Raw genomic sequence first — 13,912 nt, 5'->3', positions numbered from 1 at the left:
CCAACTCACCTATTGTACTCTATGCTACTTTCTCCCCACCCCTACCCTCCTCTCACATATCTCTCCACGTTCAAGCTCGCTGCCTGTATTCCTGAAGATGCCCAAAACGTCGATTTTACTGCTCCTCAGATGCTGCCTGAACTGCTGTGCTCTTCCAGCATCACTAATCCAGAATAATTTTTATTTGACAACATCACTTCAGAGTAAGTTGAGAGACCTGACTCTAGGTTAATACAACAGAGTTGATACAATGTAGGAACCTTTTTGCACTGATGCCAAAGTGGTATAGAGGATATATCACAAAAAAGCAGCTAATGAAACGTAAGCGGACTACAGTGCTATATTGAGGTCTGAATTAGAAACCAGTATCTGAACCCCTAAGGCAAGACAATTTATCATAAAATATAACAACAAGAATATTAATATTTATGCAATACCTTCAAAATAGTAAAGTTAAAAATCACACAACACCAGGTTATAGTCCAACAGTTTTATTTGGAAGCATTAGCTTTCGGACCGCTGCTCCTTCATCAGGTAGCTCTGGAGTAGCTCCTTCATCAGGCTCCACAGTTCCCTGATGAAGGAGCAGTGCTCTGGAAGCTAGTGCTCCCAAATAAACCTGTTGGAGTATAACCTGGTGTTGTGTGATTTTTAAACAGTTTTATTTGGAAGCATTAGCTTTCGGACCGCTGCTCCTTCATCAGGTAGCTCTGGAGTAGCTCCTTCATCAGGCTCCACAGCTCCCTGATGAAGGAGCAGTGCTCTGGAAGCTAGTGCTCCCAAATAAACCTGTTGGAGTATAATCTGGTGTTGTGTGATTTTTAACTTTGTACACCCCAGTCCAACACCGGCATCTCCAAATCATGTACAACATAATAAAACATTCCAAGATGTTTATCATGAGCCTTTCTAAAGCAAGGTTTGATATTAAGCTACATAATGAGATATTAGACAGATGACCAAAAACCTGCTCAAAGAATTTAATTTTTAGGGAGCATTTGAACAGAGGAAAGTGAAGAAGAAAATTTAAGAAGGGAATTCTCAAGTAAGGGCATATCTTGGAGGTTTGTGGTGCTGAAGAAAATACAAGAGCATGGAGATTTTTAAAAAAAAACAAAGATGGGAATCAAATTATATGATCAATATGATATCTTGGTTAAAAATAAGTTCTTATTGTCACTCATTTAACTGTGTTTGTCTTGATTTAGGTCCAGAACCTCAGAAATCAAATGGAACTAAAGTAGAAGTTCCATTAACAGATTTAATAAATGCAAAGAGATGGAGTGGCATTATTTCCTCGTCCACCAGCAGTGAATTGCACCTAACCATATCACCATCACCGAAAGCCAAGATTGGTTACCATCGGTTAACACTGCAGCATTTTTATAATCCGAAGATGCAGTACTATCTTGGAAATTTCGTTGTGCTGTTCAACCCTTGGTGTGCAGGTACAATTTCTTTTAAGGAACAGTATTTCTACCAATAGTTACCATATTTGGTATGTTCATTTGTAGGATATTGGAATCACTGACAAGACTAAATGTCATTGCTTATCTCTTATTGACGTTGAGAATGTGGTGGTGCCTCACCTTCTTGAACCATTGCAGTTCTTTTGGTGAAGGTACGTCCACAGTATGGCTTGTGAAAATGCTCTAGAAGTTTTCCTCCAGTGACAGTGAGTGAACAGCAATATGTAATATACTCTAGTGAGTCTTGGAAGAAATGCATATGCTGAGATTTCTGAGTCCCTTTAACTCCTTTGGTAGGTATCACAAGGTTGGCAGGAGTGGTCAAAAACAACTTGGTGAGTTACGGCACTGCCCCTCCTCAACCTCCAATGAAACATGTCCCAACCTATCCAACTTCTCCTTATATCTCAAATCCTCCAGGCCCAGTAACATCCTTGTAGATCTTTTCTGAGCCCTCTCTAATTTAATAATATCCTTTCTAAAGCAGAACAACCAGAACTGTGCACAGTACTCCAAAAGTGGCTTAACCAATGTCTTGTATAACCTCAACATGATGTTTCAACTTCTTTACACTATGGTCTGAGCAAAAAAGGCAAGCGTGCCGAATGCCTTCTTTACAACTCTGTCTACCTGTGATGCAGCTTTCAAGGAACTATATACCTGAGCCCCTATGTCTTTCTGTTTAGTAACACTCCCTATGGGCCTACGATTAACTATGTATGTCCTGCCCTTGTCCGTCTTACCAAAATGCAACACTTTGCATTTATCTAAACTACATTTGCCACCTTTCGTCTCACTGGTCCACTTAACCAAGATCCATTGTACTCTTAGATAACCTTTTCACTGTCCACATGCTACTTATTTTGGTGTTAGCCGCAAACTTACTAATCATGCTTCTTATATTCTCTTCCAAATCGTTTATATAAATAAAAAGCAATAGTGGACCAAACATTGATCCCTGCCAGACACCATTGGTCAAAGGCATCCAGTCTGAAAAACAACCCTCCACCAACATCCTCTGTCGCCTACTGTCAAGTCAATTTTATATCAAACTGACAAGCTCTCCCTGGATCCCATGTGATCTAACTTTACCAACCAGTTTACTGTGTGGAAATTTGTCAAAAGCCTTATTAAATGTCTACTGCTCTGCCCTCATCTATCTTATTGGTCACATTTCAAAAACAAAAGCAATCAAATTTGTGAGACATGAGTTCCCATGCAGAAAGCCATGCTGACTATCCATATTCAGTCCTTACCTCTCCAAATTCATGCTCATCATAAAGGGCATAGATAAGGTGAATAGCAAAAGTCTTTTTCCCTTGGGTAGGAGTGACCAAAACTAGAGAGCATGAATGAGTTGGATCAAAGGATCTGTTTCCATACTGTGTGATGGAATAATCGTCAATGAGACAGGTGAAGTTGGACCAGGATTTGATTCTGATGAGCTCCTGCAGCAAAGAGCCTGAGATGAAATGGTTTTCAAAGCCAGTGTCCCTTATGGTAGGATTGACTTCAGCCAGTGAAGATTTTTGTCTCAGATTCCTAATGACTGCAATTTTGCCAGCTGCCTTGACATCATGACCAGTCAAATACTGCCTTGATATCAAGGGATGTAACTAATATCAGGAATCCAGCTCTACGTTTTCCATGTTTGCAACAATAATGTTTGAAAATGTAAGGCTTTGCAGAAGCACAAATTCAGCAGCAATGAGCAGGTTGTTGCTGAGTGCACATCATTGTCAAAAACATCTCCCATCACTTTACTGATGTTTAATAGCTTATTGATGAAGCTGAACTGAGCAGTTTTTCCCAAGGTGCAGATTGTTTTAGAGCTCAGATCTTCAGCACTAATACCAGAATGTTATCAGGAACCATAGCCTTTGCTCTAGGCAGTACATGTAACCTTTCTTGATGTCACATGGAGTGAAATGAACTATTTAAAGATTGGTGTCTCTGATGCCTGGGACCTCTGGTGAACATTGAAATGATTATACCCTGAGTGTTTCTGGCTGAAAATATATACCATAACTTCAGGTTTTTGCACTGGAGTGGTCACCTTACTATTTTGTATGCATTCAATTAATTTTCATGCATTAGTCTGGAATCAGTGCATTATCAGTTCCAGTCTATAATTGTTCTTTTGATTATACATCCCATATGGTTTGCTCAATGTTGTACCTACTTTCAGAGGATGAGGTTTTTCTGGACAATGATGCTAAGCGAGATGAATATGTGATGAACGAAACTGGATCTATTTATGTTGGCAGCAGTTTCTACATCAGTGATCGTTCCTGGAACTTTGGCCAGGTATGTGAAAATCAGGGCATCTCCTGATTTTGAATAATCAGCTGAAGTGAAATCTTGCAACATTATTAAACATTTACCTGCATCATAGGTTAGACATTTCATTTTAGTTCAAATTACACAACTGAGAGAAACATGAGGACTGAATTTTATCAATGATTTCTAATGCAATTTGTCAATTGACTCATGCATATGCTTACAGTTTGAAGAAGATATTTTGGACATATGCATCAAATTATTGAACAACACACCCGAATACCTGAAAAATCCAAATGAGGCGCTTAAGGAAAGAGGTTGTCCTGTTCATATTTCTAGAATTGTGTCTGCTATGGTAAGTGCTTACACAGATCTCTGCAGTGGCAACTAGTAAAAATACATCTGTCAGCATTCACAGAAATTGACATTGTTCAAAGGATGAGAAGCTTTCCCCTTCCAAATGCTTGCTTTCTAAAGCTGGTATTAAGTAGTTTCTTGTCTTAACTTGGAAAGTTTTAATGGATGCAGCAACGCTAATACTATTGCACATAACATAAGGAACTAGACATGAATATTGTGGTATTGAAAAATCCAACAGATGTTTATTATAACTAACTTCTGTATTGAAACATTACAATACATTCACAAGGTCATCAATGTCTGGGTAAACATTAAAATGTCAGATTACAGTGCTTTCAGTTAGAATGAGCTAACATAACATGCCATCATAACATAGTGACAATGTCATGATCATGTGTCTTAAAAGTATACTGATGTATTATGTCTCCTAAAGAAATATTGACATACTGACCATGGGACATAACATAACAGCTTCAGAATGTTCCAAGTGTATTACAACCAATCAAATATTTTGGTAAATGTACAACAAACCTGCGTACAGTAAGATTCCTTCACAGATATGCACCCCTCCCCCCCAGCAATCAAGATGCAATGTGCCATCAATGCTAATCCTATAATTTATTGCAAAAGGCTGAACCTATTAATGGCAGAAAAAGAACAGTTGCATTGGCAATCTCTGTAAATGGCCTTGATTCCATCAGTTGTGCTGTCTTCTTTATTGCTGTAATTACACAGTAATCACAATAAAAATTATTTGTGTTATCCTTTCAGGTGAATTGCATTGATGACAATGGAATAATTTATGGCAAATGGGGTGGCCCATACACTTCCGGAGTATATCCTGGGAAATGGAATGGAAGTATTAAAATTCTTCGCAAATGGAACCAGCTTGGATGCAAACCAGTTCGCTATGGGCAGTGCTGGGTATTTGCAGCAGTCACCTGCACAGGTAGACAAAAATAAAGCATGCTGTACCTCTAAAAGAAAGGATTTACAATTTAAATTCAGTTGTGAATGTTGGTATGTACATAGATATTTCCAAATATACTTGTATACAGAAAGTTTGTAGGATATACATTAATGTTCGAAGAAGGTTTTGGCCTGAAATCTCCTCGGATTCTCCTGACTTGACCATTAGTGGGCGGCACGGTGGCACAGTGGTTAGCACTGCTGCCTCACAGCGCCAGAGACCCGGGTTCAATTCCCACCTCAGGCGACTGACTGTGTGGAGTTTGCACGTTCTCCCCGTGTATGCGTGGGTTTCCTCCGGGTGCTCCGGTTTCCTCCCACAGTCACAAAGATGTGCAGGTCAGGTGAATTGGCCATGCTAAATTGCCCGTAGTGTTAGTTAAGGGGTAAATGTAGGGGTATGGGTGGGTTTCGCTTCGGCGGGTCGGTGTGGACTTGTTGGGCCGAAGGGCCTGTTTCCACACTGTAAGTAATCTAATCTAATCTAATAATTCAGAGGAACATCATGAGAAATTGCAAGATCATCATAGTTACATTACTTCTCCAGCATGTTTGCTAATCTTTTGTTGAAACAGTAACAGTTCAGATTAACCCACAAGAAACTCTAGAAGTATAATTCTAAGGGCCTGAAAATTCCATTGAACGTTCACTAACACAAGATTGGCTGCAGTGTTGTTGTAAGAAAAAACAGGTTCCATTTCAGACTGAAGGAGTGGTGTGTAACAGTGCCACTGTAGCACCAAAAAATAAACAAAAACACTCAAGAAATGCTGACCTTTATATCAAGAGAAATAGAAAGATTAAAACATCCTCCAGCTGGTCAAATCAGGCCAAAGTGGTCTACCATGGTGGTATTTTGAATTCGATGACTACATTATGAGGAGCGATTGTGAAGACTTTCATTTAAAACGTTATGGGCAAGAGTCCTATTGTCAACATTAAATCTAGCCCAATGTCAAAATGGAAACACCCTGATAGAATTAATTGACCACATAATTCATTTTGCAATAAAGAATGATATTTTATCTTCTATATTGATTGCTATTATTGAAACAAATATCATTATGCATTGTGTTAGCGTCAGAAAAGCTTTAGCAATTTAGCTATAAACTGCATGTTAATTTGCTAGCCAGAATCACACATCTTGTGTTAACATTACAGTTTGAATTGAAAACAATCTTTACATTTAAATTTTGAACACACCTATGTAATCTGCATCCAAATATAAGATGGTCAAATCAGTTGTGAATATTACAGGATAGTTAATTTACCACTAATGAGAATAAAGGATGTAAATTAATAACATTTTCATTCTTTAGTTTTGAGATGCTTGGGAATTCCTACTCGTGTGGTCACAAACTTTGATTCTGCTCATGATACTAATGCAAATTTGACCATTGATGAATACTGGGATGTAGAAGGAGAATCTATGGGAAAATCCGATGATAGCGTTTGGTGAGTTAATGACTAAATGCATACTGAAACTGCACTGTACCTTGTTAGCAAATGGAAGCTACATAACATAACATTAGTGTTATAGTTAAACCTAGTTTGGAGAGAACTTAATGACATCAATCTGTAATGCTAATGGAAGCAGGAGTGAATGAATAATTGTAACACGAAAACAGAAGTCTAATTGTCCATATTTAAATAGGAAGTCTTTATTTCACATGGATTAATGTACAATTGGAAAAGGCTACTTATTGTATTCTGACAGTGGTGCAGACAGGAAAGAGATTCTAAATTTGTATTTAATAAGATAGGTAAAGGGGATTCATTTGTATCCTCCCATATTGTGGGACTGTTCTTTTAGCTGTGTATTTACATGAGCTTTATCAATCATGGCACATTAACCTAAGGGTTTTTGCCAATGTAAGTATTAATATAAGCAGTGTAGATCTGTCGAAAACCTGAATTTGACAGAAGCATTTTGAATGCTTTCCTAAAAGTGCAAGGCTTATCATGCACAGAATCGCTACAGTGTATAAACAGGCCATTCAGCCCAACAAGTCCACATCAACTCTCTGAAAAGCATCCTACCCAGATTCAACTCTCTATCTATCCCTGTAACCCTGCACCTCCTATGGTTAATCCATCTAATTTACAAAATCTTGGACACTCTGGGCAATTTAACATGGCCATTCCACCTAACCTGCATGTCTTTGGACTGTGGGAGGACCATATTAAGATACAGGGAGAATGTGAAAACTCCACACAGACCATCACCTGATGCATGAATTGAACCCAGTTCCCTAGTGCTATGAGGCAGTAGTGCTAACCACTGAGCCACAATGCTGCCTTCAATATGAAATGGTTATTTGGAATATTTAGTAATCAATTTATTAATTCAATGTTAACTGCAACAAAACACACTTCTGGATATTGCGCATCACTCTTTTGGGGAATTAAGATTAATTAGTGCTTGATATTGAACAATGACCAGAGATTGTCAGTTTGGCAAATAGAGGCTAAACTTATAATAGCAATCTTAGGAATAAATAAGTGGCCCTAATCATAACTCTCAATATTTAACAAACATTGCCAAACTGGATAAAGGACGTCTCAACTTAGGCATCACATCATCAAATTTCTATACTGTATGTACTGTTTTTGCAGTAGAAGCCTACTGTTGTTCACTAATAATAAATAATTTCTGCAATTACATTTCTGATTGATTGGGTTGGAGTTTTCTATAGTGGGTCAATATTTACAGGAAGTCACAATTTATAAATTAATACTTCCATAGGTTTTCTTAGAGACTGTCAGTATTTGTTGCTAAGAACCAGTCAGCATTTGTGGTCTTTCCTTAGGAAGAACCATAGCTTTGTTCTGTGAGAGTTTCAACAATATCATATCTTACATTTTTGTATTTGGCTTTAGGAACTTCCATGTGTGGGATGAATGTTGGATGTTACGAAATGACCTGCAGCCAGGTTATGATGGATGGCAGGCAGTGGATGCAACACCACAGGAGACAAGTGATGGTAAAGAATCAAAAAAGCATTAAGGAACATGGTGTGAATTATGAATGAAAGTTCAACACTTCAGGAACTTCGGAACAAGGGTTGACCATTTAGGCACTTGAGCCTATCCTGCCATTTGATTTGGTTGTGTCTGATCCAAAACGTAATTCTATCTATCTGCCTTGATTCCAGTGTTCAGTACTATTAATAAAAATGTTTTGGGGAGGGAATTCCTCAAATTAGCACCAATTTTGTGTGAAGAGATACTTTCTGACATTACTTCTAAATGCCCTAAACTAAATTATGACTTTCTTTTGGTATTCATATCAGAAAAGGTATATTTTTCTCTACTCTATTAATTCCTCTAAACATCTTAAAAAATCTTATTCAGATTGCCCATTAATCTTGTATATATTATGAGAATATAAGGCTCCTCTGTTTAACATATGTTCATGTCTTAGCATTTTATGTTCATTTAGGAATAAAATGAGAGATTATGAATTTGTGGCACCAAATGATAATTGAATTGGAGCATTTTCAATAACCTGCAAAATATTGACATTTATTGAAATCCCTAAAAAGGGATAGATCTATGTTCATGGGAAATGCACTTCCAAGTATCAATGTGCATATGATAAATGTTCTGTTTAAGTTCAATGTACAGACAGTAAAAACACTTTGCAATTTCTTGTCATATTTATATAATTGACTCAAATTTTCCCTGCTTTTTAGGAGTTTACTGCTGTGGACCAGCTTCAGTAAAGGCAATCAAAGAAGGAGAGGTTGGCACGCAATATGATGCCCCATTTGTTTTTGCTGAAGTAAATGCAAGTTGTGTTGACTGGTTAGTTTTTGAAAGTGGCGAGAAAATGAAACTAGAATCTAACGAATCACGTGTTGGCCACAAGATAAGCACAAAAAAATGTGGTTTCGATGAACGTGAGGATGTCACCAGCAATTACAAATATCCTGATGGTAAGAACATAGTTAATCAATGCAAAATAGTAAAGGAAAATTTGTTTAATCTGTAATTGTATGTAGTTATGTACAACCTCCAAGCAGTAGTCAGGAGCTGGGACGTGAGTATAATTAGCAAGTTTGCAGATGACACTAAAATTGGAGGTGTAGTCGACAGCAAGGAAGGTTACCTCAGAGTACAATGGGACCTTGATCAGATGGGCTAATGGGCTGAGATGTGGCAGATGGAGTTTAATTTAGATAAATGTGAGGAGTTGCATTTTGAAAAGGCAAATCAGAGCAGGATTTATACACTTTAATATTAGGGTCCTGGGGAATGTTGCTGAACAAAGAGACCTTGGAGTGCAGGTTCATAGTTCCTTGGAAGTGGAGTCTCAGGTAGATAGGATAGTGATATGATTTTCTTTATTGGTCAGAGTGTTGAGTACAGGAGTTGGTTACCTCAGATTACAACAGGATCCTGATCAAATGGACCAATGGGCTAAGAAGTGGCAGATGGAGTATAATTTAGATAAATGCAAGGTGCTGCATTTTGGGAAAGCAAATCTTAGCAGCACTTAGACACTTAATGGTAAGGTCCTAGGGAGTGTTGCTGAACAAAGAGACCTTGGAGTGCAGGTTCATAGCTCCTTGAAAGTGGAGTCACAGGTAGATAGGATAGTGAAGAAGGTGTTTGGTATGCTTTCCTTTATTGGTCAGAGTATTGAGTACGGGAGTTGGGAGGTCATGTTGTGGCTGTACAGGATATTGGTTAGGCCACTATTGGAAAGCTGCGTGCAATTCTGGTCTCCCTTCTATCGGAATGATATTGTGAAACTTGAAAGTGTTCAGAAAAGATTTACAAGGATGTTGCCAGGATTGGAGAGCTTGAGCTATAGGGAGAAGCTAACAGGCTGGGGCTGTTTTCCCTGGAGCATCGGAGGCTGAGGGGTGACCTTATAGAGGCTTAGAAAATCATGAGGGTCATGGATAGGGTAAATAGAAAAGGTCTTTTCCCTGGGTTGGGGGAAAACTAGAGGGCATAGGTTTAGGGTGAGAGGGGAAAATTTTAAAAGGGACCTAAGGCAACTCTTTCAAGCAGAGGGTGGTGCATATATGGAATGAGCTGCCAGAAGATGTGATGTAGGCTGGTACAATTGCAACATTTAAAAGGAATCTGGATGGGTATATGAATAGGAAGGGTTTAGAGGGATATGGGCCAACTGCTGGCAAATGGGACTAGAATAATTGAGGATATCTGGTTAACATTTACGAGTTGGTGTAAAAAAATGCCTTGCAGGAAACAATTGGTATCTGAATCTAGAATCAAAAAATTATGAGCATTTTAAAAGCTCAACAAGGTGATCAATAGTAGAACAACAGGGGCAAAATAAAATATGTGAATAAATTAGCAAGAAATATAAATGATATGTATATGATGTGTGAAGAGCAAACTTGGTTAGTGACAAAAAAACTGGAATCCAAGGTAGACAAGCAGGAAGCTGGAAGAACGCAGCAAGGCAGGCAGTGCCAGGAGGTGGAGAAGTCAACATTTCGGATATAAACTTTCTTCAGGATGGAGGTTGAGATTGAGTGAAAGAAGAGCTTCAGATAATGGGTGAGGGGTGGGGCGGGAGAGCAGGATGCTTAGGTAGGAATAGGTGAACACAGGTAGAGGGTATGATCTGGTTAGTCGATGGGAGGAATGAATCTAGTGGGTTAGCTAAAAGGAAGGGTCGAACAGAAGAAAGGAAGTGAGGGGGATGGGCTGGGAAGGGTATGGGGCATTGAAAGGGAGGTTATTTGAAATTGGAGAACTGCAGCCTACAGTCTGGAGCACACAACATTGAGTTCTCCAATTTCAAATAACCTCCCATCCCAGCACCCTCTCTTTCCATTCCTCTGATCAACCCTTCCTTCCAGCTATCAATCGGATTCATTCCTCCCATCGACCAACAAGGCCGTACCCTCTACCTGTGTTCACATAACCCCCACTCCCCTACCCCTCCCCCCTTTATCTGCTGCTCCCCCACACCCACCCCCAGTTCTGAAGAAGGGTTACACCCAAAATGTTGAATTCCCCACCTCCTGATGCTGCCTATAATAGCAAACTAGCAGAGATATTAGAATTTTTTTGTTTGTCTTCTCAATTGACGACACATAAAGCAGGTCAGAAATATTAGGAAACCAGGGATCTGATGAAAATGAGGAAATCAATATTTGTAATTCAAAAACCTGGAGAAATGTGTGGTAAAACATGGCAAGAGGTACCTTGATCTGATGGTCAACATTTTGATACTCTAAAATAAGTCACTGAAGAGATTGAGCATGCATTGGTATTGATTTTACAGAATTCCCTATGTCTAGGTGACTATCTGTGTGGATTTTGCACATTCTCCCATATCTGTGTAGGTTTCCTCTTCGTGCTCCGGTTTCCTCCCACAATCCACAAATGTCCAGGTTAGGTAGATTAGCCACGGGAAATGCAGGATTACAAGGATGGAGTAGTGGAGGTGGGTCAGGGTGATGGTGTTTGGAGGATTGGTGTAGACTCAAAGGGCTGAATGGCTTGCTTCCAAACTCTAGCAGTTCTATGAAGTCGCCTAAGAATCTTATATACTTCAATAAGATCACCTCTTATGCTCATATAGTCCAATGAGTACAGACCCAAACTACTGAATTTCTGTTCATTAGAATATTTCTTTGGAATCAACCTAGTGAACCTTCTCTGGACTGCCTCAAATGCCAATATATCTTCCTTTAATTGAAAGGATCAAAATTATACACAGTATTCAGATATGAACTGATTAGCCTTATATTGATTTAGTATGACAGTCCTATTTTTATAAGCCACTCCCCTTGAAATAAAGGCTAACCAATTCATTTGCCTTCCAAATTTTCCACTGAACCTGTATGTTATCTTATTGTCATTCACACACACATCTCCTGAATCTCTTCCTGCAGTCTTTCTTCATTCAAATTATACTCAATTCCTCTATCTTCCTGCCAAAGTGCACAACTTCACCCTTCTCCACATTAAATTTCATCTGCAAAATCTTTCCCCTACGTTTAACCTGTCTAAATACCTCTGTGGATTAGTGTCATCCTCATTGCTTATCTTCACTCGTACTTTTGTATCGTCCACAATCCTAATGGAAATTAAAGGAAATCTATGCAAATTTTCACAAAGTTAAGACAAAATTGGTTGTTGCACAAGTTAAGGACGCATAAAGTATGCATAGATGATTTTACTGTAGTTACAAACTAACAAATTTTCTTAAAACTGGAAAATAAACAGAATGGCAATTATTTGTGGTGTAAATTATGATAAGAAGCTGATCCATGTGCATGGTCCAGCTAGTAAAGAATTCAGTTTTAAGTCAGTTGTTTAATTTGTCAATGATACTGACTATGAAACTGTCAGAGAAAATGTTATCAATAGACTACATCACAAAAGTAGGCAAATCTGTTTGGTACTGGACAAGTTGAGTGAGTGGACAAATGCATGGCTGAAGAAGTATAGCATGAGGTTATTCACTTTGGTAGCAAAAACAGGAAGGCAGATTATTATTTGATTGGTGATGGATTGGAAAGACAGACATAAATGTGACCCAAGGGTCCTTGTACAGCAACCACTGAAATTAGCCATGCAGGTGCAGGAGGTAGTGAAGATGGCAGATGCTATGTTGGCCTTCATAGTGAGAGGATTCGAGTACAGGAGCAGGGTTGTCTTGCTGGAATTTTACAGGGTCTTGGTGAGACAACAACCTGGACTATTGTGTGTAGTTTTGGTTTTCTTATCTGAGGAAGGTTTACCAGACTGATTTCAGGGATGGCAGGACAGATATATGAGGAGAGATTGGATCATTGAGGACTATAATCACCGGAGTTTCGAAGAATGAGAGGAATGTGGGCGGCACGGTGGCACAGTGGTTAGCACTGCTGCCTCACAGCGCCAGAGACCCGGGTTCAATTCCCGCCTCAGGCGAGTGACTGTGTGGAGTTTGCACATTCTCCCTGTGTCTGCGTGGGTTTCCTCCGGGTGCTCCGGTTTCCTCCCACAGTCCAAAGATGTGCAGGCCAGGTGAATTGGCCATGCTAAATTGCCCATAGTGTTAGGTAAGGGGTAAATGTAGGGGTATGGGTGGGTTACGCTTCAGCGGGGCGGTGTGGACTTGTTGGGCCGATGATCCTGTTTCCACACTGTAATGTAATGTAATCTAATCTAATCTCCTATTTATGAATATCATGTACACCATTTAGAACTGAGAAGAGGAAAGATTTCTTCAACCAGACAGTGAGCACGTGGAATTCTTTGCCACAGACAGCATTGAGGGTAAAACATTGAAATTTTCGAGTATGTGTTCAATATAATTCTTAGGGCTAAAGGGATCTAAACTAATGGGGAGAAAGTGGAAACAGGCTACAGATTCAGATTGTCAGCCATGATTACTGGCATAGCAGGATTGATGGGCATAACATTATTTTTATATTTTTTTTTATGTTTTATGGTATCTCATACACAAGAACATCATTTTTATTTTACTCTCAGGTTCCATGGAAGAAGCACGTGTTTTTGAAAAAGCTAACAGAATACAAAATATCGCAGTGCCAGAGAAAATATTCAGTTTGTCCATGACCACCGACATGCCTGCTTACAATGGCAAACCTGTTGCTGTCTCCATGGTTGTTTCCAACAAGACATCAGAGGAAAAGTCCTGCAACGTCAGATTTTGGGCTAAGAAAAGAAGCTACAATGGAAAAACAGAGAAACACTGTTTCAAAAAATTTAAAAAGGAGATTACTATCGGCCCCAATAAAGGTAATGAAAGAACTGTTGTCTTCAAACTTAAAGATTAGTAGTAGTTATATAGCAGGACAGATGAATGTTTACCAAATTAGACCAGTAATTAA

The 13,912-nt window shown here is 39.0% G+C and overlaps 1 protein-coding gene across 1 annotated transcript in view; it reads left to right on the top strand.

Moving 5' to 3' along the window:
* The window catches only part of LOC122560030 (protein-glutamine gamma-glutamyltransferase 2-like), a 34,604-nt gene that overhangs the window by 9,421 nt on the left and 11,271 nt on the right, over positions 1-13,912 (top strand). Inside the window, exons 3-10 of the mRNA XM_043710196.1 lie at positions 1,209-1,448; positions 3,658-3,776; positions 3,976-4,104; positions 4,881-5,058; positions 6,398-6,533; positions 7,959-8,062; positions 8,774-9,016; positions 13,551-13,820. Of these exons, the coding sequence (XP_043566131.1) occupies positions 1,209-1,448; positions 3,658-3,776; positions 3,976-4,104; positions 4,881-5,058; positions 6,398-6,533; positions 7,959-8,062; positions 8,774-9,016; positions 13,551-13,820 (1,419 nt within the window). The remainder of the gene's footprint in view (positions 1-1,208; positions 1,449-3,657; positions 3,777-3,975; positions 4,105-4,880; positions 5,059-6,397; positions 6,534-7,958; positions 8,063-8,773; positions 9,017-13,550; positions 13,821-13,912) is intronic.

This window comes from Chiloscyllium plagiosum, chromosome 20 (assembly GCF_004010195.1).
Source record: "Chiloscyllium plagiosum isolate BGI_BamShark_2017 chromosome 20, ASM401019v2, whole genome shotgun sequence".
In the NCBI taxonomy this organism is placed as follows: Eukaryota; Metazoa; Chordata; class Chondrichthyes; order Orectolobiformes; family Hemiscylliidae; genus Chiloscyllium; species Chiloscyllium plagiosum.
Note: the sequence above shows the minus strand (reverse complement) of the source record. Positions and strands in the feature narration are given on the sequence as shown.